The sequence below is a fragment of the Symphalangus syndactylus genome, chromosome 5 (genome assembly GCF_028878055.3).
Source record: "Symphalangus syndactylus isolate Jambi chromosome 5, NHGRI_mSymSyn1-v2.1_pri, whole genome shotgun sequence".
In the NCBI taxonomy this organism is placed as follows: Eukaryota; Metazoa; Chordata; class Mammalia; order Primates; family Hylobatidae; genus Symphalangus; species Symphalangus syndactylus.
Window position 1 is genome coordinate 17946435 of NC_072427.2, and position 24379 is coordinate 17970813.

At 46.2% G+C, this 24379-nt stretch overlaps 1 protein-coding gene across 8 annotated transcripts in view; it reads left to right on the forward strand.

Moving 5' to 3' along the window:
• Window positions 1-13972, forward strand: part of DET1 (DET1 partner of COP1 E3 ubiquitin ligase) — a 57775-nt gene extending 43803 nt beyond the window's left edge. For 7 of the 8 annotated variants that reach the window (XM_063640123.1, XM_063640126.1, XM_063640130.1 and 4 more), the window contains 2 exons: window positions 52-127; window positions 892-2363. In XM_063640123.1, the coding sequence (XP_063496193.1) occupies window positions 52-124 (73 nt within the window). In that variant the 3' untranslated portion in view covers window positions 125-127; window positions 892-2363. Of the gene's footprint in view, window positions 1-51; window positions 128-891; window positions 2364-13847 lie in introns of those variants that run through there. The other variant, XR_010121009.1, reaches the window with a different exon arrangement.
• Window positions 13973-24379: the final 10407 nt, after the last annotated feature.

The window sequence follows — 24379 nt, forward strand, 5'->3', positions numbered from 1 at the left end:
ATGTGGTTCGATGACTGCTTTATGTTCCTATCATACCCAATGCTTTTCAAGTACTTGGGTTCCAGGAAGGACTGTGAAAGAGATGAGAGGCCATGGATGCAGCAGCTGTTCCTGGGAGAACTAAGTGGTAAGTGCCAGCAGGGAAGACAGTTATCTGCCAGGATTGTTTCCTTCCCTCGGGTTTTCGCTTGGTAATTGTCACAGCTGGAGGAACTGGGTGTAATTGCACATCCTCATGTGGAAGCATGCTCCCATCTGTACCATCTGTGTCATGCAGGTGGAAGAGTGAGCAGCTCTCCTTGGCCACAGCAGAAACAAATACTGTGTAGCACGTACTGTAATTTGGGTAGTGGGAGCTGGCAAGCCGCAGGTGTCCCTACAGAGACCAGACTGGCTGTTCCTGGATGGCTGAGCCATCACAGCCATCCCACAAATACCTGGTGGCCCCAGCCACATCCTCTGTCACATTCTCAACTCTTGCCAGCCTGTTTATGTTTCATCTGCATAATGTATCCGCCAATAGTGTAGTAGGCTTGTTTACTAACATCTGACTTTGAAGGTAGCTTTGAAATGTTGGGTTCCAGAGCAGACTGTGAAAGGGGCCATGGATGCAAACAGCTGGACCCTGTATTTCCTCTGCCATCCAGACTGACTTTCTCTGGGAAAATAAGAAATGTGATATGAAATCCTGAGTCCCACCAAAAACAGTTCATCTAATTTCAGTGTGATCAAAATGGAGTAGCTAAATTCAGTCTCCTTCAGCATTCAGTGCAGGATTTGAGCACCTACTATGAGTCAAGTGGAAACTATGTCAGGATGCCAAGGATGAGGAGAGAAATAGACAGATTATTATAATACAGTACAATAACAGCTCTGATTGTGTCTCTCTAGGGACAGTGGAGAGAGATGAAGGAAGGGCAGAAAAAGAAAAATATACTGGGGAAGAGCACTGGAGTTGGATCAATGGGAGTGTGTTGTATGACCAAGGGTTGAAGATGTTTCAAGGAGAGGCCCAGCATATACAAAGGCATGGAAGTATGGAAATGGTAAATAAGCGAATACAGCTGCAGCATACGCTGGGGCGAGGGAGACGGGAAATGTGACTGAACAAGTAGACTGAGGGGATATTGGGAAGAGAGGTCTTGTGCAGGTTGCTAGGGTTTTATGTAGTAGAAGGCATAATACAAATTTCACAAGGTAACTTTCAGCAGTCTAGAAGATGGCTTGGAGGGAATAGAGACTAGAGGGAGAGGCCAGGTGAGTCTGTAGTGGTCATCCAAAGGAGAACGGGAGGGTGTGAATGCTGCCACTGGGCCCCTGGATGGATGAAATACTTAATAGATCATGAAAAATATAGGGTTGCAAAGCATGATGATTCTAATAATGTACTAACAATACAAAGGCTCAGCCAGGCGTGGTGGCTCACGCCTGTAATCCCAGCACTTTGGGAGGCTGAGGCGGGCAGATCACGAGGTCAGGAGATCAAGACCATCCTGGCTAACACGGTGAAACCCTGTCTCTACTATAAATACAAAAAATTAGCGGGGCGTGCTGGCAGGTGCCTGTAGTCCCAGCTACTTTGGAGGCTGAGGCAGGAGAATGGCGTGAACCCAGGAGGTGGGGCTTGAGTGAGTGAGCCGAGATTGCGCCACTGCACTCCAGCCAGCCTGGGGGACAGAGCTAGACTCTGTCTCAAAAAAAACAAAAAACAAAAAAAAAACAACCAAACAAACAATTCAGTTGCTCCTCAACTTACAAGGGAGTTATGTCCAGATAAACCCATTGTAAGTTGAAGATATCTGATGATGGGTTTACCTGGGCATAACCCCATCTTAAGGACTTTACTCATTGTGTATTTCTTTTGCAGTCTTGTAAGTCAATAAATCCTGAGTTGAGCCATTATTAAGTCAGATACTGGCTACAATTGTGTTCTTGTAGTGTACTACCCATTACCCAGGAGAAGTTGTGTAACATGTTCGTGGGGCTGAACTAACCTTTCTGCATAGAAACACTTTACCTGCAGCTTTTTCTTTGAACCAGGTGGTTTGATTGAACCTGAGGACCTGGCAGAGTGGAAAGAGCATGGAGTGTGAAGTCACTCAGGTCCCAGTGGGAATCTGGGCCCTTCTGCTCATTCATATGTGATCCTAGGCCAATCTCCTATCTTTTCTGAAACTTAATTTGCACTTTCCTCCACCTTAGTCATACATTCCATTGGTCCTATCTTAGATCTTTGTATCACCTCTAACTGCCCACCTCTGAAGTTTCAATTTCATAATTCATACACCCCACTCTGATCACTCCGTTTTAGCCTTTCACCTCACTCTCTTTACTACCTCCACTACAGAGGATCTTAGACCCCACTGAAGCCTCCAATCCCTGACTCAGGTTAGGATAAGGATAAACTGCTATAGCTAAAAGACCCCACATGCAGTGATTAAACGAGAGGAGTTTTTTCTCTCTCTCTCAGGTCACAGTGCAAGGCGGATGTTCAGTCAGTGAGTGGTTCTGCCACACACAGCCTGAAGGACCCAAGTGTCTTCCATCTTGTTTCTTTGCCATTCACTGTGGTATTGTCCTGGATTGAGATAGGGAGAGGATGAGTGTGGAGGAGACCCTCCATTAGGATCACATATCACTCCCCTTCATGTTCCATTGGAGGGGTCCTCACCATATGGCCACTTAACAAGCAAGGGAGCTTGGGAAATGTAGTGTGCCTGGCCAGCTGTGTCCTGTGTACTCTTGCATTCTGAAGAAAAAAGAATGAGTTTTGGTGGACCACTAGCCTTTGCTGGATACCAGCATCTTCGTAGCTGTCACCTACCCTCAGATCCTCTCTTCTTTCCTTATTCAGCCTAGGTTGAATGATCTAACACCATAATCACTCCCTTAACTTCCTTGCTGTTCTGCCTCCTTCATGCAAATTTGGAAAACTCTCAACTCTGTACATGTCTGTCTCTGAACAGCTGAAAATAGCTGCAGAAAAACCATGTCTATTCTTAAATTCATGACCACATACTTAAAATGGGCACTCAAGATCGCTGAGTAATCCTTTCAACATTGTAAGACTTTCCTTATTTGTTTACTTTCCAACTCTCTGAAATTGCTGTTTTGCACCTTTGCCTCTCACTTCAAAACCCCTCCTTCAGTAGGCCAGGCTTGGTGGCTCAGGCCTATAATCTCAGTGCTTTGGGAGGCCGAGGTAGGAGAATTGCTTGAACCCAGGAATTCAAGGTTCCAGTGAGCCTCACTGTACTCCAGCCTGGGCAACAGAGCAACACCCTGTTTATTAAAAACAATTAAAAAACTCCTCCAATATCTCAGCTGGTCATCTTGCCACTTGGCAGAAATAGAATCAGATGGGAACTCCCCTTTCTTTACCATGTTAGCTATGACTTGCATCTGTACTTGTTCCCTGCCTTACCTCTTGTTGCAGCAAATGGAATAATCCCTGCTTCTCTAAAAGGCAAGCCCCTCTACCTGTCCACTGGATCCTGTCTCCTTGTGGGTTTTAAAAAGACCCTGGTCTTTGTTCCTGCAATTATTTTATCTATCTTGCATCATATTTCTCTTGATAAATCATTTTTGTTGCTAGAAGATCGTCAGTCTTTAAAAAGTCCTGCTTTGACCCCTTATTCTCCTTTATTACTACTCATTTCTCTGCTACCCTTCATAGCAAAACTTCTCAAAAGAGTTGTTTAAATTAAATGATTTCACTTCCCTATGGCCCGTTTCCTCTGTCCCCACCACTCCTCTGAAACTACAGTTGTCCAGGTCACCAGTGATTTCACGTTGCTAATACAGTGGTCACCTCTAGTCCATCTTTTCCTCAACCTCCCAATATTGGACACAGTTGATTTGTCTCTATACCAAGAAACACTTGGTTCTCTTGTTTCTAGGACAGTATATGGTTTTTTTCCTGCGTTACTGATTGTTGCTTCTTGGTCCCCTTTGTTGGCTTCCCCTTGTTTGCATCTATTAAATTGCTTTCAGCTGCAAAAAGAGAAAACCCAAAATTTCTGGCTTAAACAGTAAGGAAATTTATTGTCTCACAGAATTGGAAATCCAGATGTAGAGCGAATTTCAGGGTTGTATGCTCTAGGTCAGCAGTCCCCAACATTTTTGGCACAAGGAACTGGTTTTATGGATGACAGTTTTTCCACAGGTTGGGCACAGGGGAATGGTTTGGGATGATTCAAGTGCATTACATTTATTGTGTACCATATTTCTATTATTATTACACTGTAATACATAATGAAATAATTATACAGCTCACCATAATGTAGAATCAGTGGGAGCCCTGAGCTTGTTTTCCTGCAACTAGACATTCCCATCTGGGGGTGTTGGGAAACAGTGACAGATCATCAGGCATTAGATTCTCTTAAGGAGCACACAACCTATATCCCTTGCATGCACAGTTCACAATAGGGTTTGCGCTTTTATGAGAATCTAATGCCACCGCTAATCTGACGGGAGGTGGAGCTCAGGTAGTAATGCCAGCAGCTGTAAATAGAGGTGAAGTTTTGCTCACTTGCCCACCACTCACCTCCTGCTGTGTGGCCTGGTTCCTAACAGTCTGTGGACAGGTATTGGTCCATGGCCTAGGGATCAGGGACCCCTGCTCTAGGTAATCAGCCATGTAATCTATGAGCCAAGTTCTTTCCTCCTCTTCCCTCCATCCAGAAAATCAGCTTCATCCTAAGGTGGATTCTTTTTGAGTATGCTCATAGGGCACTGGATAGTGGAAATGTGGGATACATGTTTCTTCACTGACATCCTCAAAAAAGAAATGTTCCCAGAAATCTTTACCTCATTGTACCATTGACCTGAATTAAGACACATGACATTCCATGCAGACTAGTTTTGGCCTAGGATTCTGATCACTAGCAAAGAGTATGGGACTATCGTGATTGGTTTAGACTGCTCAGGGGACATCCCTAGAGTGAAGTCGGATGTGTGGGAGATGGACAGAACAGAGGGGGATGGAAAAAAGAGAAATTGAGAGTAATTCCTAAGTTTTGGGGTCAAATAAATGGATATATATTGAAGCTATATGAGAAGTCTTGGAGGAAAGACAGGTTGGTGGGGTGGGGGGTGGGTGGAAATCAGCGTTGTTTTAGACATGCTAGTTTTGAAATGCCTGTTAGATATCCAAATGAGGATGTTTTAAGTCATGGGATGCATGAATTTGGAGCTCAAGAAAGGAGTCAGGTCTGGATTTATAATGCTAAAAGACATCAGCATATAGCCAGAATTTAAAACCATGGGAATGGACAATATAGAGTAAAAGAGGTGAGGATCCAAGGCACTGGGGCACTCCAACAGCTGAAGGAAAGCAGAGGGGAAGCACTCACTTCATTGAGTACTTGGCTTATATTATGAATGCCTTTGTTTTTTTGTATATTAGTTTTATTCCTAAAGGATTTAAGGCAGCTCTTAGTCAATTCCAGTGTCTTCTCTCCACAAATGTCTGATGGATCTCAAGAATCTGGAGAAACAAGTTCTTTGGAACCAGAATTATAAGAAAAGCAGCGACAGACTTTCAGATCCAGATTCTTCCCTGAACCTCTCTCCTCCCATCCCTGCTTGGCAGGGAGCTGACATGTCAGCTATCAGTGCCAAGCTGCTCTGGACCTTGAGAGAAGGGCTCCATTTAAGGATAGCAAAACCTCTTTCATTTGGAGCCCTTGCAGAGAAGCACAGTATAAATGAGTGAAAAACCTAAATTAGATAATTTTTAAAAGAATGGTAGCTTCATTATTTTCAAGTACACAGAGTAACTTAAACTCAGTCATGAAGTGTTCCTTTGTAGAAGCCCTTAGGGACTTTCCTTAATGAGTAGGTTATAATTATTGGTAATCAGCATAACAGTTCTCTGCAATGCATGCTTTGAAAGCAATTGAGCATATTAAGTGATTTTGATGTTCCACAGGGCAATTTTGTTTACAGCATTTATCTGCTCAGTATATACCCTTTATAGCTATAACCCTCTGTTTGAAAAAAAAAAAAATTCTGAAGTCTCTCTCCATCAGGCAATGTTTGATTACCAGTGTAGGAGGCAGGGAGATACTTAGTAGGACTTGGATTCTTTATCCATGGTGCCTGATAGAATTATGGGAATAAGTTTCAAGTGAAGCCTGGTGCAAACCCTGGCTCTGTCACCTATGATGTACCCCTGGGCTTGATGATAAGAATTTTAGTGAGTCTGTTTCTCCTCTGTAAAATGGGGATAATTTCTACTTTTCAGGGTTGATGTGAGCACTCAATGAGTACTAATTAAAGCTGTTGATATAATAAGTGCTCAGTAAATGCACCCTGCCTTCTCCCTTCTCTGTAAATCTCTTGGCCTGTGTGGGAGGGTTTCCTGCCTCTTTAGTGTCACAGTCTGCTCCCAGCCCAGGTTGTACCTCTTCATTTCCTAGTGACCAACTGACATAAGCTTGCCGCTTCTCTAGGCCCAATCCCTGCCCACCATGGCAGTTGAGGTGGTGCCATTCTCTTGCCATGCATCACCTCTGCATACCTAAGGCTGAGGAGACCAGAACACCTCTAACCTGCTTTGCCACCAAACACATTGGTTAAAGGGAGCTTTGTTTGCTGAAGTTTTGTTATTGGTGTGTTGTTGATGGCTAACATTTATTAAAAGCTTACTTACTATGGGCCAGATGCTATGCCAAGCACCTTATATAGGAAAGTATTTGCATTTCATGAATTTTGAGATGCAGTTTTTGAAACTGGAGTGTATCTTAAAGTTGGTGTCTTCTCAGTGTCAGCCAGGCAGCAGTTGCAACATTGCTGTTCTCGTCACCTGTGGATGTGCAAACTGGGCGTGCTCTTCCCATTGTCATCATTTTTGTTGAGTAATGTGCATTGTTGATAACCACATGTGTTCAATGTAAGCGCTTTTTAAGATGCTTTCAAAAAGATTATACTGTGCTTTGGTATTATAATAAAAGGTGGTTTTGTACTCAGAAAGGCAGAGCAGTGGGGTTAATCTGATATTAGTAAAGCACAGATTTGCCATTGGAGGAATGAACATGATTTTTTACAAAGCAGGAGGTGTTTTTTGGAAGTAAGAAAGAAAGATACCCACTAGTAAATGAAGTTTTACTGACATGCTGGGATTCATGCGAAAGGATTGCCTATCAAACAGCAAACAAGGTGCAACTAAAGGAGAAATTGACCCATCCTTTGGAATAAATGGAAGAAGTTTTAATATAGTGAGAGGCCTAGTGTAACCAATTCATGCAGAGCACAGGACTGATCATTGAGATGTGAATCGGTTTGTTAGATGCTTCCTGCTGACTTTGAACAGGAGCTGATTAATTTCCAGGGACATGTGATTCAATATAGAACAAAGTAAAACTAGAGGTTAAGTCAAATAAGAAACAAAATCTGAAAAAGGCCAAAAGCGCTTTTTGAATACGTATATCTTAAAGGTACTGGCATTTGTCTTAATCAACTGTGGGAAGGCACACGGGAAATGACTGTCATGAAGAAAGAAATTTGTTATACGCATAGGTCCCTAGAAATTGAAGGCATGGTATGCATGCAGGGCCATGGGTAAGCACCTGTATTGGTCAGGGGGCAGAGGGAACAGGCGAAAACATAGATAAGAGCCTATGTTGTGGTTTCTGCAGAAATTAATGTGCCAGACAGCAGGTAAGCAGGTTTGGGATTGGCTAATTTGAATTTTGATGGGCCCTGGGGTCTAGGTGCTATCCCTAGTTGTCTGGTACCTGGCCCTGGGGTGATGAGGGCTGAGTGTGAGAGCCCTATAAAAAGGTGTTGGGGCTGTGGGCTCTGGATTGGTTGGTTTGCGTATGAAAGACATGTTCTCAGGCAAGTTGTTTGCTATCTCCAGGAATTAGCAAACTCTGGGAGGGGCAGTCCAGGCTCAGGATGGCCCCAAGATGTCAAGGCATCAGAAAACAAAAGGCATGGTTAATATAATATAAAAATGATTCCAAGCAATAAGCATTGTCATGTTTTAATTTGTTCTTAGAGTGACAGATTGTGGTAGTCAGCCTCTAAGATGGCCTATAGTGACCCTACCTTCTATATTCATGCCCTCCCACATTGTATCATGGTTAGTTGGCATGACCAATAAAACACAGCAGAAGTGATGATGTGCCACTTTCAAGGCTTATTTATAAAAGACATTTCAAGGCTAGGCTTCTGCACCCCACCCGCACCCCTGGAATCATTCAGCAGCCATATCACAAGAACACACAGGCAAGCTCCTGGAGAGACCTCCTTGCTGAGGAACTGAGGCTTCCTGCCAATAGCCATGTGAATGAAATATCTCAGAATCCAGTCCTCCCGCTTCATTCAAGCCTATAGATGACAGCAACCTCATGAGAAACTCTGAGCCAGAACTGCCCAGCTAAGCCACTTCCGGATTCTTGACTCTCAAAAATTGTGTAAGATAATAAATGGTTTTTTTTTTTTTTTTTTTGAGACAGGGTCTCCTTCTGTTGCCCAGGCTGGAGTGCAGTGGCATGATCATGGCTCACTGTAGACCTCCTAGGCTCAAACGATCCTCCCAACTCAGCCTCCTGAGTGGTTGGGACCGCAGGTACATGTCACCATGCGTGGCTAATTGTTTTTAATTTTTTGTAGAAACAGGGCCTTCCTATGTTGTCCAGGCTGGTCTCAAACTCCTAGGTTCAAGCGATTCTCCTACCTTGGGCTCCCAAAGTGCTGAGATTACAAGCGTGAGCCACTGCGCCTGGCCAATAAATGTTTTAAGCTGCTGAATTTTGGAGGTAATTTGTTGTGTAGCAATGTATAGCCAACACACACATAAATAAAGGTGTCTTTCTGCAATATGGCATCCTCTGAAAAATGCGGTATTCCTATTTTGTAGATAAGGAAACTGACCTTAGAGAGATCAAGCAATTTGCTAAAAGTAACATTACTGGTTAATGTCAAGTAAACTTTAACCTGGCCTATGTCAGAATTCATTTAAATCTTTGAATTTATTTAGGTCTAAACTGGTTATTTTACTGATTTCCAAAAATATTAATAGGGAAATTTGATATTTTTGTGTCTTTGTGTCCATCTTCTTCCTTGTAGGTGGATGGCTTAGCAAAGTATTTTTTATTAAAGGTTGACAATATATCCCACATGATTTCTCTTTCTCCTGTTTTTTTCTTTAAATTTTTTTAAATTTTATATTTTTTTGAGACAGTCTCAGTCTGTTGCCCAGGCTGGAGTGTAGTGGTGAGATCTCAGCTCTTGCAACCGCCGCCTCCCAGGCTTAAGCGATTCTCATGCCCCAGTCTTCCAAGTAGCTGGGATTACAGGCATGTGCCACCACTCCCAGCTAATTTTTATATTTTTAGTAGATACTGGGTTTTGCCATGCTGGCCAGGCTGGTCTCCAACTCCTGGCCTCAAGTGATCTGCCTGCCTTGGCCTCCCAAAGTGCTGGGATTACAGGTGTGACCCTGGCCTCTTTCTCCTTCTTAACACTAGTGTGTTAGTTGACTTGTGTGTTTATTCATATGTTATACATTTATTGAGGACCTGCTAAGGGCCAGGGACTAGGAATAGAAGAATGTGTAAATCACAGCTCTAACCTTTGCCTTTCTAGTCTGGTAATGTCTCTGAATGCCGATCTCTCTCTCTCTTAGAAAGAAAGAGGTGGCTTGTCCTCTCTCTCAACTGTCCCACCATCAGTAAGGGAACCAGGAAACCAGTCTTTGAGTATGGAGTTAGCAAGAAAGCTGAGTGTTGGGCGGCTTTTTTGTGGAAGCTCACTGCTTATCCATGTAATGTTTCATTAATTCTTTGATGCTGAAGTTTCACCTCCTGCAGGGAGCATTTGCAGCACCCCAGGCGAGTTGTCAGCAGTCGCTGCCTGGCAGTAGCACACATTAACTCTAGTGAGCAAAAGTGGAGCTCGAAGGCTCCCCACACTGCTGCACCTTGAGCTGCTCTTCCTGGCCCAGCCCGTTCTGCTTCCTGGGACCCCAGATCTGGTCTCCAAGTACTGTTTCTCTTCTAAGTGTAGTCATTAACTTCCCAGAGTGAGAAGAAGAGATGGAAAAAAAGAGAGAGAGAGACTGTCTTTTAGTTTTAATTAATCGTTGAAAGAATAGAGAGGGGCCTACATTTCTACTGAAAGAAAGGAGAAGTTGGGGAATGGGTATGTTCTGAACAGGAATGAAAAAGTGAATGAAAGGTAATCTTTAGATTCAGTCTCTTTGCCCTAGTCATTCAAAGTTTCTGTTGGGGGTTATTTGCCCTAGTCTTTAAAAGTTTCTGTTGGGGGTTACAAAGTTTGAAGTCTATCTTAAGGAGGGATGTATTACTCAAAATAAATTGCCTCTATCATTCAGTGTGATATGATGGACTGTGGACTTGGAAGGGGCAGGATGAGAGGAGGTGAGAGATAAAAATCTGCATATTGTGTACAGTGTATACTACTCCAGTGATAGATGCACTAAAATCTCAGCCTTCACCACTAGTTCATGCATGTAACCAAAACCACTGCTACCCCAAAAGCTGCTGAAATAAAAAGCAACAACAACAAAAACAAATGGACTCTAGCTTGTTTTCCTTTCAGATCTTCTTTTTAAAATGTCATTCTGGCTAAAACAATTTTTTAAAAATGTTTATCTGAAAAGTGATTGTCAGCCCTCAGGGTAGGTTCAGCATGAGATTGATGTAGTAGCCATGTCAGAATCCTGAGAGGGATATCCTTCCGAGAAAAAAAAAAAAAAAAAAAAGGCCGGGCGTGGTGGCTCATGCCTTTAGGAAGCCACGGTGGGCAGATCACCTGAGGTCAGGAGTTCGAGACCAGTCTGGCTAACATGGTGAAATCCTGTTTCTACTAAAAATACAAAAAATTAGCTGAGCGTGGTGGCATGTGCCTATAATCCCAGCTACTTGGGAGACTAAGGCAGGAGAATTGCTTGAACCTGGGAGGCGGAGGTTGCAGTGAGCTGAGATCGTGCCATTGCACTCCAGTTTGGGCAACAAAAGTGAAACTCTGTCTCAAAAAAAAAAAAAAAAAAAAAAAAAAAAAAAAAAAAAACTTCAGTACATTTTTTATTGGGAATTTTATTGGGAAAATGCAAAATGCATACATTTTCATATTACGAACCTCAGAGAGTTTGAAAAGCAGTCTTGTCTGATGAGGTTATGCAGAAGGCAGTGATTCATAACTGGGGTACATCCCCTCAAAATCTTAGAAGAACATGAGGTTTACCTAGTTATCAAATGAGGGGATACATTTTAGAAGGTTAAGAAACATGTTAGAAAAATATTGAGTTTCCTAAAAAGGCACAATGGAGAAACCTGGAGCCAGATGCAGGAACATTTCTGTGTCTCTCATGCTGGAAGGATTCAGGGAGACGCAAGCAATAGGGGCCAAGGTCAGAGAAAAAGAACTATGCAAAACGGACCTGTGATAGCCGGGGTGCCATTGTCTTCTGGGTTTCTGTTTATAATTTTGCAGTGAGAAAGCCCCTTCTGGGGGGAAAAGTCCCATAAAAATCCCACAAATGAAGATTTATGCATGGCAAAAAAACAAAAAACAAAGTCAAACGACAACACCTTTAGCAAAGGATTGATTTCCTTGCTACAAAACATCCTATAAATATCTAATACAAATATGAACACTACAAAAGAAAAAATGGACTATGTTATTAGCAGAGCGTTCCCAGAAAGAAATAAACATGGTCAACAACCACATGACAAATGTTTATAATATTTATTTTTCACCCATCAGATTAGCAAGGGTTAAAGATATTTGATGACCTAGTATTGACAAGGATGTAGGGTGCTCACCCACTGTTGGTGGGAGAGTAAGTTGGTTCAGATTTCTTGAAAGACAAAAAAGCAATATGTTAAAAAATGCATATAACTTTTAACCCAGTTAAATTCTAACACTATGTGTCAATACCAAAGGTATCAGAAGAAAAAATGATAAATGTGTCAGGGCAAAACATTTGTATATGTGAACAAGACATATGTTCATTGCAACTTTTTATGAAAAAGTGGGAACTGTTAAATGTGCATCAGTAGAAAACAGACTACATACATCGTGAGACAGCCCTACAATGGGATCTGATAGAGCTGTTAGAAGTAATGAGGCAAATCTGTACGTATTGATTTGGAAAGCTCTCTGAGACATTAGCTGAACTGTGTTTAGCATGATGCTATTTTTCGTGTGAAGAAAAAACTAAACTGCTGAACTTGAAGTCAGTCTACATATACATACATACATACATGCTTATAGAGTCATAGAATGCTTTTGAAAGGACATAGAAGACTATTAATGGTTTTCTCTGGAAAGTGGGCATGGAAGTGAGGGAAGATACACATTTCCCTTTATCTTTGTAATTTTTTTTTCGCTGTGAACATGAATTAAGAAAATTTTTTTCATTGCAGTAAAAAACATAAAATTTATCATTGTAACTATTTCTAAGTGTAACACCACTGCGAGTTCAGTAGTGCGAAGTACATTCATGTGGTTATGCAACCAGTCTCTAGAACTTTCATCTTGCAAAGCTGAAACTCCATACCCATTAAACAACAACTCCCCATTTTCCCTCCCAACAGACCCTGGCAGCCACCATTCTACTTTCTGTGTCTATGAATTTGATTACTCTAGTAATCATATAAGTGGAATACTAGTATTTGTCCTTTTGTGACTGGCTTATTTCACTTAGCATCCTGTCCTCAAAGTTCATGCATGTTGTAGCGTGTGTCAGAATTTCCTTCTTTTTTAAGGCTGAATAATACTCCATTGTGGGTAGATACCACCTTTTGTTTATCCATTCACCCATCAATAGACACTTGGGTTGCTTCCACTTCTCGGCTATTGTGAATAGTGCTGTGATGAACAATAGATGTGTAAATATCTCTTGGAGAGCCTGCTTTCAATTATTTTGGGCATATACCCAGAAGTGGCATTTAATGAGATTTTCATAAAAGTATTTAACAGACGAATTCACCTGCAGCAGTAGAGGTGGTATTAGGTAGACACTCTGTGGGCTAGTTGAACTGAGTAGTCTGAGGCCAGATTTTCTTTACCAGCCTCCCAGGGGTTCAGCAATTTCATTCCTGCCCCCTGAGCCTTTGCGCAGAGACAGGAGGAGGCTTAGCAGGCTTGTGAACCAGCTGCTCCCATCTGCATTAATTCAGCACATTTCTATAGCTCCCTGAAGGAGGAGATGCTGCAGCAGCATTTAATTAGTGGCCAGGAACATGCTTTCCCAAGGACATGACTTATTTCTCAACCAGCTGCTGCCTGTTGCTCCCTAGCAACATGAAGTACTCACATCTGATTGCTCTAGGGCCCTTTCTCTCCAGATGAGGGGGTGGCCAGTTCACCTGCCGTCATAGCCTGGGGTGGAGGCAGGGGTGTCCTTGGGTCTGGGGCTAATTCTTCAGAAGAGGGAGGTCTGAACTTGTTATTCCTGCCAGCTGTGGTACTGAAACTCTTGATCCTTGAACTGCCTACTAGTGGTTCAGGAGCTCCACCTCTCCTCTCCTTCAGGTTCATTAGAGCAGACAGAATGTGACCAGCTATAACACAGACAGAGCAACGTGGCCTAGAAAAGTCCACTGGGATTTTAAAGTACAGCTGAGAGACTTTGAGGAAGAGGGAATGACCTCAGCCCCATTTGGGAGGCCTGCCTTTCAGGATGGACTAGGGGAGGGAGGTATTGGAGGCCCTGGCACCACACTACCTTGTGCAAGAGGAGCAAGGGGAGCTTCAGCCTCATCCTAGGTGGCTGGCTAACTGGCTAACTAGGGCCCTTGGAAAGAGAGTGGGATGGCAGATATCCAAAGCAGCCTCCACTGTGAGTCTGAACTTGCCTTCTTCACCAGGTTTGAGAGATGGCTGCTCAGAGACCAGACTTCAGACCAGGCTGGTTCCTCCCAAGTGCTTCTGCAGAGGTTGCAAACTGGAGGCCTTGAGATGAGGTGCTGCACACTGACATGCTTTATTTGGTATATTTGCAGTTTTGAAGTTTTAAAGAATATCCTGCTTTTTCATGTTACTGTCAGGAAGCCTAACAGTCCCACATGCCAATAATCGGGGCCCCTTTAGACTGAGCATGTGTGCTCTCCAGCTTACACAGTTCTCACTCCGTCAACCCTGTTTGAGTGTGATATTCCTGTGTCCTCTAGCCACAATGGTGAGCATGGCTGTGTCTGCAGGGGCCACCTCATATTTATTCATTCATTCCACAAACATTTATTGAGTTTCTTTTGAGTATCTGACCCTGAGCTAGGCACTAGGCTAAAAAGATCAATACAGTGTGGTCTTTGGACTCCCTGAGCTTATGGACCAGGTTCAGAGACAGACAAGTAAATGGGCTAGGGGTATTCACTGAAATCAGGTGACAGGTGCACAAGGTTTGGGGCAGCACAGAGACCTTGGGTATCTGACCTGGACTGGGGGGTTGAGGAAGGCTCCTGGCAAAGATATCACCTGAGTTGAAAATTCTGAATGATGAGAGGAGTTAGCCTGATGAAAATAGGGGAGAGGTGGAGGAATGGGAAGAGAAGGGTGTTCCAGCCAGAGGCAGTGAGGTACAGACGCATGGAGGCATGACAGAGTTTGGCATGCTTGGGGACCAGCAAATAAAACCTTGCCTAAAGCTAAGTGCCCCCGTCGGGGTGGCCAGGGAGGCAGTGGGGAGCAGACCGTGAAGAGCCTTGTCAGCCTTCTGAGCTTTTGCATTTAGAGAGTCCTTGAAGAGTTTAATTGGTGAAGTCATTTGTCAGATTTGTGTTTTCAGATTACCCTGGCTACAGAATGGATTTGATGCAGGAAGCAGAGAGGTCTAGAAAAGAGGCCTTTACAGTCACATAGGAAATAAATCATCTATGCATAGGAGACTGGTGAACTCCTCCCTCCCACCCTGTAGGCAATGGAGACCAGATGAAAGGGAGGAACAGACTTTCAGAGATGCAGAAACTGCCCTAAGTTCGGCCCCTGCTGTTTGCATTCAGCCTGCGTTCTTACTGCTTCCTCTGCCCACTTTGTTCCTGCTTCTCCCACCCTCACTAGCTTCTTATAACTGGCAGCTGGACTTGATAATATCAGCGGAGGCTTGGCACAGTGCTGGCACAGTCAGTGCTCAATCAGGGACAGCTATTGTTGGACAACCTGGCTGGCAGAGATCTCAGCTTCCGTCCAAGCTGCTGCCTCTCAGACGGAGCTCTCAGTGTGCTGGGCACTATCGCATGTGGCCTGTCCCAGCCCAGGGCACCGTCCCCTCTACACCTGACCAGGCCTCAGTGCCCTGTGCCCCAGGGTGGATGGTCAGGAGTGCTGGTGGGTTGGCAGTGGCCAAGGGATGGGGAGGATGGGATGGATGGGCATGATATAGAGAGTGACTAGTTGTACATGGGTGACCAAGGGAAGGACAAAGTCAGGGGTGAGTCAGCAAGTGGGGGAAGATGGTGCCCAACCAAGACTGGGGAGCCATGAAGAGGCCAGTTGGGAAGGAAAGATGCCAGACACGGTTTGTGGTGCTCATGAGAAGACACCCAGTGGGAACATGCATAGGAGAGGCAGGTAATGAACCTGGAGAGCCAGACCTCGAGACTGGAGGTCAAGCTTGAGGAGCCAGAGGCAGAGCATGCAACTGGTATCATGAGAGCCGCCGAGTCACCCAGGGGAGTGTTTTGAGCAGTAACTGTGTGCCAAGCATGGTGTTCTCACTGTATTAACTGCTTAACTCCTCACAGCAACCCCATGAAGTAAATCAGGAGGTGTGTCTGGACCGCTTAGTTACCAGCCCTCAGTTACTGAGTGGAAGAGTTAGGATTTGAACTTGCGTGGTCTCTGCTTCCGAAGCTTCTGTTCAGAACTGTCACGTGCCTGCATTGCTGCCCTCTCTGGGCACCTGTCCTAGGGAGTTGTCAGACATTTCCGTGAATCTAAATGACAGCTCTGTGAAGGAGGCAGTAATATTCCTGTTTTCAGACGAGAACATTGAGGCTCAGAGACTTGCCCTAAATAACACACATGGTGGATGTAAAATCAGGATTTGAATCGAGTCTGATTCTGAAGCCTGAGCTGTTGTCATGAGCACATGCTGTCTTTGGGGCCAGGTTGGATAGTGAAGGAGGTGAGGACCCCTGCAAACCTGAGGCAGAGGAGTTCTGTGGCCCAGATGAAGAAGAGGGGAGGGGAGCAGGAGCGAGAGAGGGAGAGTGCCGGAGGGACAGAATTCATCACACTCACCAAGGGCGGGAGGCTGGTGAATTGCCTAAGATTTGGTCTCTAGAATTCTGACTCCATGCTTCCTCAGCTATCTGACCCTGTTGTATTGTCTCAGCCTCAGTTTCTTCATCTATAAATAGGCATAATAATACACTGACTGCTGAGTGTTGTGTTGAGGATGAAATGAGAGACTGCATGTCTGGCCAGGGTCTAATATGTAGTGAGCCATCCACAACAGAAAGCACTTGTCGAGTGCCAGGCTAGGCTGCCCTCTCCAGAGAGCCTCTCCATCAGTCAGGGTGGGCACAAGTGCATGTTTGAAGGGTTAATTTGGCATTTTCAAGTCATTCTACCCATGGTGAGAAAGTACTAGCTTTTTCCATTTCTGGAGAGACTATAGGAGATGACAGCCTTTGGTCTGGCTTCCATTCCAGCTGCTGCTTATTGATGAAGTGAAAATAGGAAGCTACCACCTCTCAATTCTCCTGCTGTGCAGGCAACACCAGCCTGTCTCAGCCTGCAGACACCTTCTAAGGTGTGTGTTTTTTATATTGCGTGAGCCACAGGACAACAGGATTCTGGCTTGGGGGTGGAAGTGCGGAGGAAGACGGTGGAAGGCTGTGTTCTCTCCACACCTTCCTCAGAAAATACAAAAGAGTGGCTGGGCTGTGAGGTAGCACAGAACTGCAGGCAGTCTTACACTGCAACCTCACACTGAAGCAGTGCTTGCAGGGTCTCCGAGGCCACCTAATTCACAGGCTCCCAGCAGTTTCCAGTCCAGGGCCTCGGTTCACCCATACAGTGACTTCAGTGGGCTCACCGCCATGGTTCTACTTTCCAGACCCTTTGAGTGACGTTGTCATTTGATTGGTTCCCATAGCATTCGAACCTCTTTCTGGGTTTGTGCAGTCCTACACTTTCTGAGTTCTATCTGAAAGCAAAGGCCATCCTCCCTCACAGGGGCATTGCTGCTGAGGCTCTGCCAATCAGCCACCTGTGCCAGACTTCTGGAGCCAACTGTGTAACACAGATAGCCTGGGGGAGCTCCCTTTGTAGGGCAGCAGCCCCCAGATACTAGTATTTTAGTACCAAAGTTGAGTTTTCCAGATCTCATCTGGAAACAGCATAAAAAAATTATTCTACTGCTGGAGTGATGAGAGTTAGGCAAAAGGATTCCCACTTCATATACTGGGAAACCAGTAAGAGAACAAGGACAAAGGAGTCACTGACAGGGTCACAGTTAGCGTGCAGGCCTTTCATTTTATAGTCTTGCCACTAGATTCTTAAGGTCCAGTCATAGTTTTCAGGACACTTTCTGAAAACTATAGAACCTTTAGAGGGTTCTAAAGCTATTCCTTTGGGCCTCCTTAGAGTGCAAACAGATGAGCCGAAGGCCCTGAGTTAAAGCAGGCTTCCACAAGCCCCATCCAGGGGGAGTGCAGGTGAGCTAAGAACAGTGAGCCCTTCTTGGGCACTTGAACCAGACACTGTGCTAAAATTCTTTGTGTATGTCAATTATGATCCACTCAACTCTCTGAAATGCCTACTGTTACTGTCTTCATCTTATAGACAAGGAATTCAGGCACAGAGAAACTAAGTAACCTTCCGAAAGTCACAAAGCTGGAGCCAGAATTCAAACTTAGACTTCAGGCCAGGCGTGGTGGCTCACGCCTGTAATCCCAGCGCTTTGGGAGGCCAAGGTGGGCGGATCATGAGGTCAGGAGATCAAGACCATCCTGGCGAACATGGTGAAGCCCCGTCTCTACTAAAAATACAAAAAAAAAAAATTAGCCGGGTGTGGTGGCGGGCGCCTGTAGTCCCAGCTACCGGGGAGGCTGAGGCAGGAGAATGGCGTGAACCCGGGAGGTGGAGCTTGCAGTGAGTGGAGATCGCACCACTGTACTCCTGCCTGGGAAACAGAGCAAGACTCCATCTCAAAAATAAAATAAAATAAAAAAGACCTCAAGTCTGCAGCTCAGTCATCTTTACCCTGCTACATGAGGCACTGGGGAAGGGTATGGGATAGGGAAGGACAGACAGTTTATCTGGAACTCACACTGCATGCAGGTGGCCAGCCATGTGGGAAGGAGGGAAAATCCCCATCCGAGCCACAGATCCAAACCAGAAGGAACTGAATGAGATGCTCTGAGAGATAAGGCCTGTCTTAGAGACATCTTCGCATCTAGGAGAGTGGGTGGCAGATGGGCAGCCGTGGAGCCCAGCCCTGACCAGCTGCTGTTTGCAGGGGAGAGCTGCCCATGTGCCCCCGTGGTGAGTGCATGGTGACAGTGGGATTAAGTGTACCCAGCAACCTCAGGGACCATTGGGTGGGGATGCATGGTGGGCCCTTCTGCCTGGCCCTTCTGCCCGGCCCTTCCCACAACTCTGAGCCCTGGATGCTTAGGGCTTGCTAATCTCCATCCCCATGGCAGCGGGATGTGACACAACCATTACTAAGGCCATGGAATCTCCCACCTCTCGATGGCCAGGCAGTTCACCCAGCAAGTGTCTCCTAATCTGAAGAGCTGGGAGAGTGAAAGATTTTATAAGTTATCAGAGAACCCCCTTTAACCTCCCTTCTAGAAAGGAAGATGTAAACCAGGACAATGGGCCTGTAGTTCGTACCTGAAGTCAGTGATCTCTCTCCTCCCCTTCTCTCAATTCTCCTTCTTCCATGTTTTCTACATCCCCCGTGATTTGAGTCTGCTGATTTCATTTGTTATGTCTGCCTTCTGTTTCTGCCTCATTTCACAAAGGATTAGATGCCGCTCTCAACAATACATTCAAAATAATACGACAATAAAGTAAATATTTGAGTAATTTGGAGCCAGAGGAATATACGGTAACTCCCCTGAGGTGGATGAAATGCTGTGATTTCTTAGTGACCCCTTTTCAGAATACCGCTTCCGGAACCATTCTAGTGTGTCTCAGAATGACATGTGGGACATATTTTCTTTTTTTTTATGTTATATAAGCAGTTTATTCAATGCATATTTATTAAGCACCTATTTTTTGAAAAGAAAAAATATCCTTCCTTTTCTAAATTCTTTTGTCACATTTTGGAGATATCACTACGGTTCTTTCACAATCAGACCCTGGTTAATGTTTTGGGTTCTAGATAACACTGTAGAATCCACCCCATATATCATTTTAGTCATTCATCTTGTTGTTAATCCAGAGTTCACTTACTGTTTTGGGATATTTCTCCAGAAACAGTCTAGAAAACAATCTTAAAAGTCACATTTTGTAATGAATGCCAGTGTTGCCATACTGTTTTCTGGAACATGGCTGAATCTGGAGCTGGGCGTTTGCTCCTCTGCATTGTGGAGCAGGTCAGGACAGCTCTGGGCAGCTGACATGGTTAGAGGTGAGGCCCCCACTCCAGCCACCGCTATAGGCTCTCCTGTTCAGTGAGGCCCTCAACACACATTTAGCACCTACCCAGCACTTTGCTAGGCTCCAGCTACAACAAAGCCACAAATCCTGCCTTCATAGAGTTACATTCTAGCCAAAGACACAGAACATAAACAGGAAAACTAATAAACGAGTGACATGATCTGACTTGTGCTTTAAAAATAACACTGTGAGGTGGGCGGATCACTTGAGTCAGGAGTTTGATACCAGCCTGGCCAACATGGTAAAACCTCGTCTCTACTAAAAATATAAAAAAGCCTAGCCAGGTGTGGTGGCATGTGCCTGTAATCCCACCTACTCGGGAGGCTGAGGCATGAGAATGTCTTGAACCTGGGAGGCAGAGGTTGCAGTGAGCCAAGATCATGCCACTGCATTCCAGCCTGGGTGACAGAGGGAGACTCTGTCTCAAAAAAAATATATTACTCTGGATGTTGGGGGCAAAATGGGGCTGTGCTTGGAGGATAAGGTGGTTAGGAGGCCAAGGCAAAGGGCCAGGCAAGAGTAGGGTGATGGCAGGAGAAATGGTGAGAAGCAGTCAGATTGGAATATATTTTGGAGGTTGGGCCAACTGGACCAGTGAAAGAGCTCAGTACAGGGGTAAGGAAAAGCAGTCAACGACTGCAAAGTCTGTTGGCCTGACAGTAAGTGGTTACCTTAGGTCGGACTGGGTCAGAGGAAGGATTTTCTGGGGATGGGATGAAAACCAAGAGTTGCAATTTAGCCATGTTGGGTTGAGCTGTTTATTAGACATTCAATAAGAAGATCTACGTATTTCTAGTGATCAGTGACCACTTTGCTAAACCTGGGCTGGGTGTGTCGGAGTAGAGAGGGTGGTCCCACAGGAACAGGCTGCCAACCCCACAGCCTATGACCAGGGCAACCCGGAAGACCCCCACCCACGGCAACTTGCTCTAGTTTTATAAATTCACTTCTTCATTTGACACATTCAACACATATATTGAGTGCCACGCTGGATATTTTCAATGTGCCCTGCAAAGGCACAAGTTTGTGGTATAATCTAAATGGATGGACAACATATTCTTTTCTGTTGCCATATTTTGTGCCCTAACTTTTGAAAAAACACAAAAGCCAGCTGAGCGAATGGATCAGTTTATAAAATACAGTTAATAAGGCCCATGAGGCCTGGCTCCCATTGCTAGGCCGGTGGGAGGACACGTGAACTCAGAGCCCTTTTATTCTGTGCCTCTGTCCCTCAGGCCACTCTCTCCAGGCCACCATCTCCTCACTGCTGTCCGCTCTCCATTCTCCAAGTGTTGCCATGCCTCTGATCACAGCCCTGCTTAGGACCCTTAGGCACGCCCCAGCCTCCTCTGCAGGCCCTTCACTGCCTGGCCTCAGCCCTGTTTCCAGTCCTTCCCCTCAGCCCGCACCTGCACTGACTCCACCCCATCCTGCCCGGATCACTCAGGAGGGCTGTTTCCTGGCTCCTGGAACACAGCCAGTGCGTTTCTTGGCCTTCTCCACATCATTCACGCCATGCCTTCCGCCCACTTGTTGCCACAGAAGGCCTAGCCCAGCAGCTGCCACACTCAGAGGACTTCCTTCCCTGGTCCCTGCCCATCTCCGCCCCCCAGCACAATGACTGCCGTGCTCCTGGGTGCTTCTGAGGTGCTGGTCCTTTGAAAAATCACAAGCCCACCCAGGAAGCACTGCTGCCCTGTGCCTGGGAGGCTGGACTTCTCCTTCAGTCACAAGGCGCAGAGAAGGCAGGTGGCCCGTGTTCTCGCTGCCCAGCCAGCTCTGTGTCCAGTTAGGGAGCCAACTCACTGTGCGCTCCTGGAGGCTGAGACAGGGTCGACAGTCTAAAGCTGTGCTTTTCAGCAGGTCTAGGGTAGGGTTACTGCAAAGGCCTCTCTTGGAACTTGCTAGAGGTGCAGACTTTCAGGCCCCACCCAGGGCCCACTGAATCAGCACCTGCATTTTCACAAGGGTCTCTAGGAATTCATGTGAACAGCTGAGGACGAGAAGGGCTAGTAAGAGAAAGGCTAGTCACCTCCAGACAGGCTTAATAAAGGACAGCAAAATGAATCCAACAGTGGCCACCCATTCCAGGCCAGGTAAGAGATTTTGAAAAAGTGTATTGCGCCAGTCAGGCTCTCGGTTGCAGGAAACAGAAACCACCCTGGCTGTTTCAGGTGGAAAAGGATTTGTTACTGGATATGAGGTATTTACATATCCTTGGAAGGGTCCAGAGTGTCCCTGCAGATGCCCTAGGTTGCTGCTACCTTGGTCCCCATCAGGGAGACAGGGCTTCGGGAGGGATTGTGGGGGCGGGTGACCTTCAGCCTCTTGACCCCAATGGAGAGGCTCTCATGGCCACTGTCACAGCCACCTCTCAACACCCACAAAGCTGCCATGGAAAAATCCACCATCTCCCCAACAAAAGGGCGGGGAGTAAGCAAATGCTTTACTAAAAAGTAAAAAAACCCAAAACAACCAAGGGCAGGGGGGTAGGGGTGGGGCATGAGGATGGTCTCTGCCACTCTTCTTCCAATTCTTATGCAGGTACAACTCGTGAGACATCATATACAGCCACAGCTGCTTTCCTCTGCTTGGAAGTCAAGCGAAGGGCAGCTGGCCTGTAGAGCGTGGAGCCTATCACGAGTGCAGGGTGGTGTCTCATGATCTGGCTGAAGGCTTGCTGAGCTGCAGAAAACCTGTGAGCCTACTCCGTGCCACCTCTAAAGCAGACTTTAACAAGAGAGTTCTTGGGAGCAAAGTACTGATGGTGCCTCATGTGACTTGGTTGGGGCATCACCATGCAGGTAGATAATGGAGCATGCTTCTTCCAGGAGAAGCCTGGAAGTGGAAGGCTGGAGGAGCAGCCTGTATGGTAGGGCAAAGAGAGAGGGGCAATGGCCGGGTAAGTTATGCTGCTAGCAACTGGTGGCACCCCGGGGCTTCTGCGGCTCAGTGGGCACTGTGAAGGGAGCTGGGCTTGAGCCAACATTGCTGGTACCCCTCTCACCTAATGGGGCTCAGGGGTCCCCGCAGTAGGAGGCTGGATGGGGTGGGCTACAGGGCAGGAGCTGAGACAGGTGAGGAGAGGCAGCGCAGAGTGCTCAGGCTTGTCAGGGAAGGGGTTGTGTTTGGGTTCTCCAAGGAGCCGACCTGGAGACAGCTCTGTGTTGGAGATTAGGGGAGTACCCCAGGATCAATGCCTGTGGGAGGAAGAGGAGGAAGTAGGATCAGGCAGAGGAAGAAGGTGAGTTGTGCTGCAGGCCCCTAGGGGGTTCAGTTGGAGCTGAAAGTGTCTGTCAGGGATGTCCCCTGTTGGTGGACATGCCATTGGAAGGGTGTGCCCTGGGCTGTCCCTGGTGCTGACAGTGCTTGCAGTAGCTGGGCGATAGGTGCTTCCATGAGGAGGCCTGGGCAGTACAACTCCATATCCCCCTCAGAAAGGCCTGGGGCAGAGGTCTCTGCATGGATGGATGGGTGGGGCAAGTCTCCAAAGAGCTCACTCTAGGGCCCATGAAAGAATCCCCCTGGAGTAAAGGAGGTGTGACTGCAGGGTTGGCCAAGAGAGCCTCACATATAGCACCTGCTGAGCAAAACAACCTGACTCTCCCCCAGTTCCATCTTCTGCGATCCCAGACCTGGAAGAGCCTGAAGATGAGGAGGGGAAGCTGCACGTGGGTTGTGAGATTGAGGTTTTATTATAGACTTGACTGGACTTTTAGGTCTCTGAAGAAGAGTCATAACTATCAAATGGGATTTATTCTTGGAATTAAAAGTAACCAGGCCAGGCACAGTGGTGGCTCACCCCTGTAATCCCAGCACTTTGGGAGGCCAAGGCAGGTGGCTTACTTGAGGTCAGGAGTTCAAGACCAGCCTGGCCAACATGGAAAAACCCCATCTCTACTAAAAGAAGAAAAAGTAACCAGAAAGCCACAGAGTCTCCCTGAGATGGAGCTTCAGGAGTCTAGAAAGGGAGATGTGAGGAAGCTGACTGGAGGCAGTGATGGGAGAAAAATAAAGGGTATCCTGTCGGTACTCCAAGTTCAGCCCGCTACTGAGTGTGTACTCACTGAGGGGCTGGGGTAGGGTGGTCCTGTTCTCGGGTGGCAGGGAGCAGAGGAGGTGGGAGATGCCGCACTTTTGGCTTGTCGCATCCTGGGAGGCTCTGGAGTCCACGTGTGACCCAGTTTTCTGCCTCTGTCTGAGCAAAGTGAGCTCTGATTAGAGGAGGTGTGAGAGCTCTCAATGACTGCGAAGTTCTTTTCAATCAGACAGAAAATAGGTGAGAAATGCATTTCCGTTAATGCCCCACTTATCCCAATCCCAACAGGACAAAAAGTGTGCTTTTGCCTGCTCCCAGGGACGAGACCACCAGGATCCCCTGTGTGTCCTCTCCCAGATGCAGCCCGGCTGGCACAGCTGAGGGGGCTGGAGAGGGGTCCTTACAATGTACGGAGGCTCCCCCACCCTTTCAGAGTCCCATCCCTGAGCCAGGGCCCACACAGGCTCTGCTGGTGGCGCCCCTGCAGCCGTTTCTGTACTTCTCCCCCCTCCTCCACCCGGAAATGGCACCTTTGCCTCTGCCATGGTTTGGATGTCCCCTCCAAAACTCATGTTGAGATTTAATTGCCGTTGTGACAGTATTAAGGGGGGGGCCATTAAGGGGTGATTAGGTCATGGAGTGGATTGTTAGAAAATCCACCTTGGCCCTTGCATTCTTTCTCTCTTTTTTTCTTATGCTCTCTCTCTCACATGTCCTTTCTCTTTCTCTCTCATGCTCTCTCTCTCT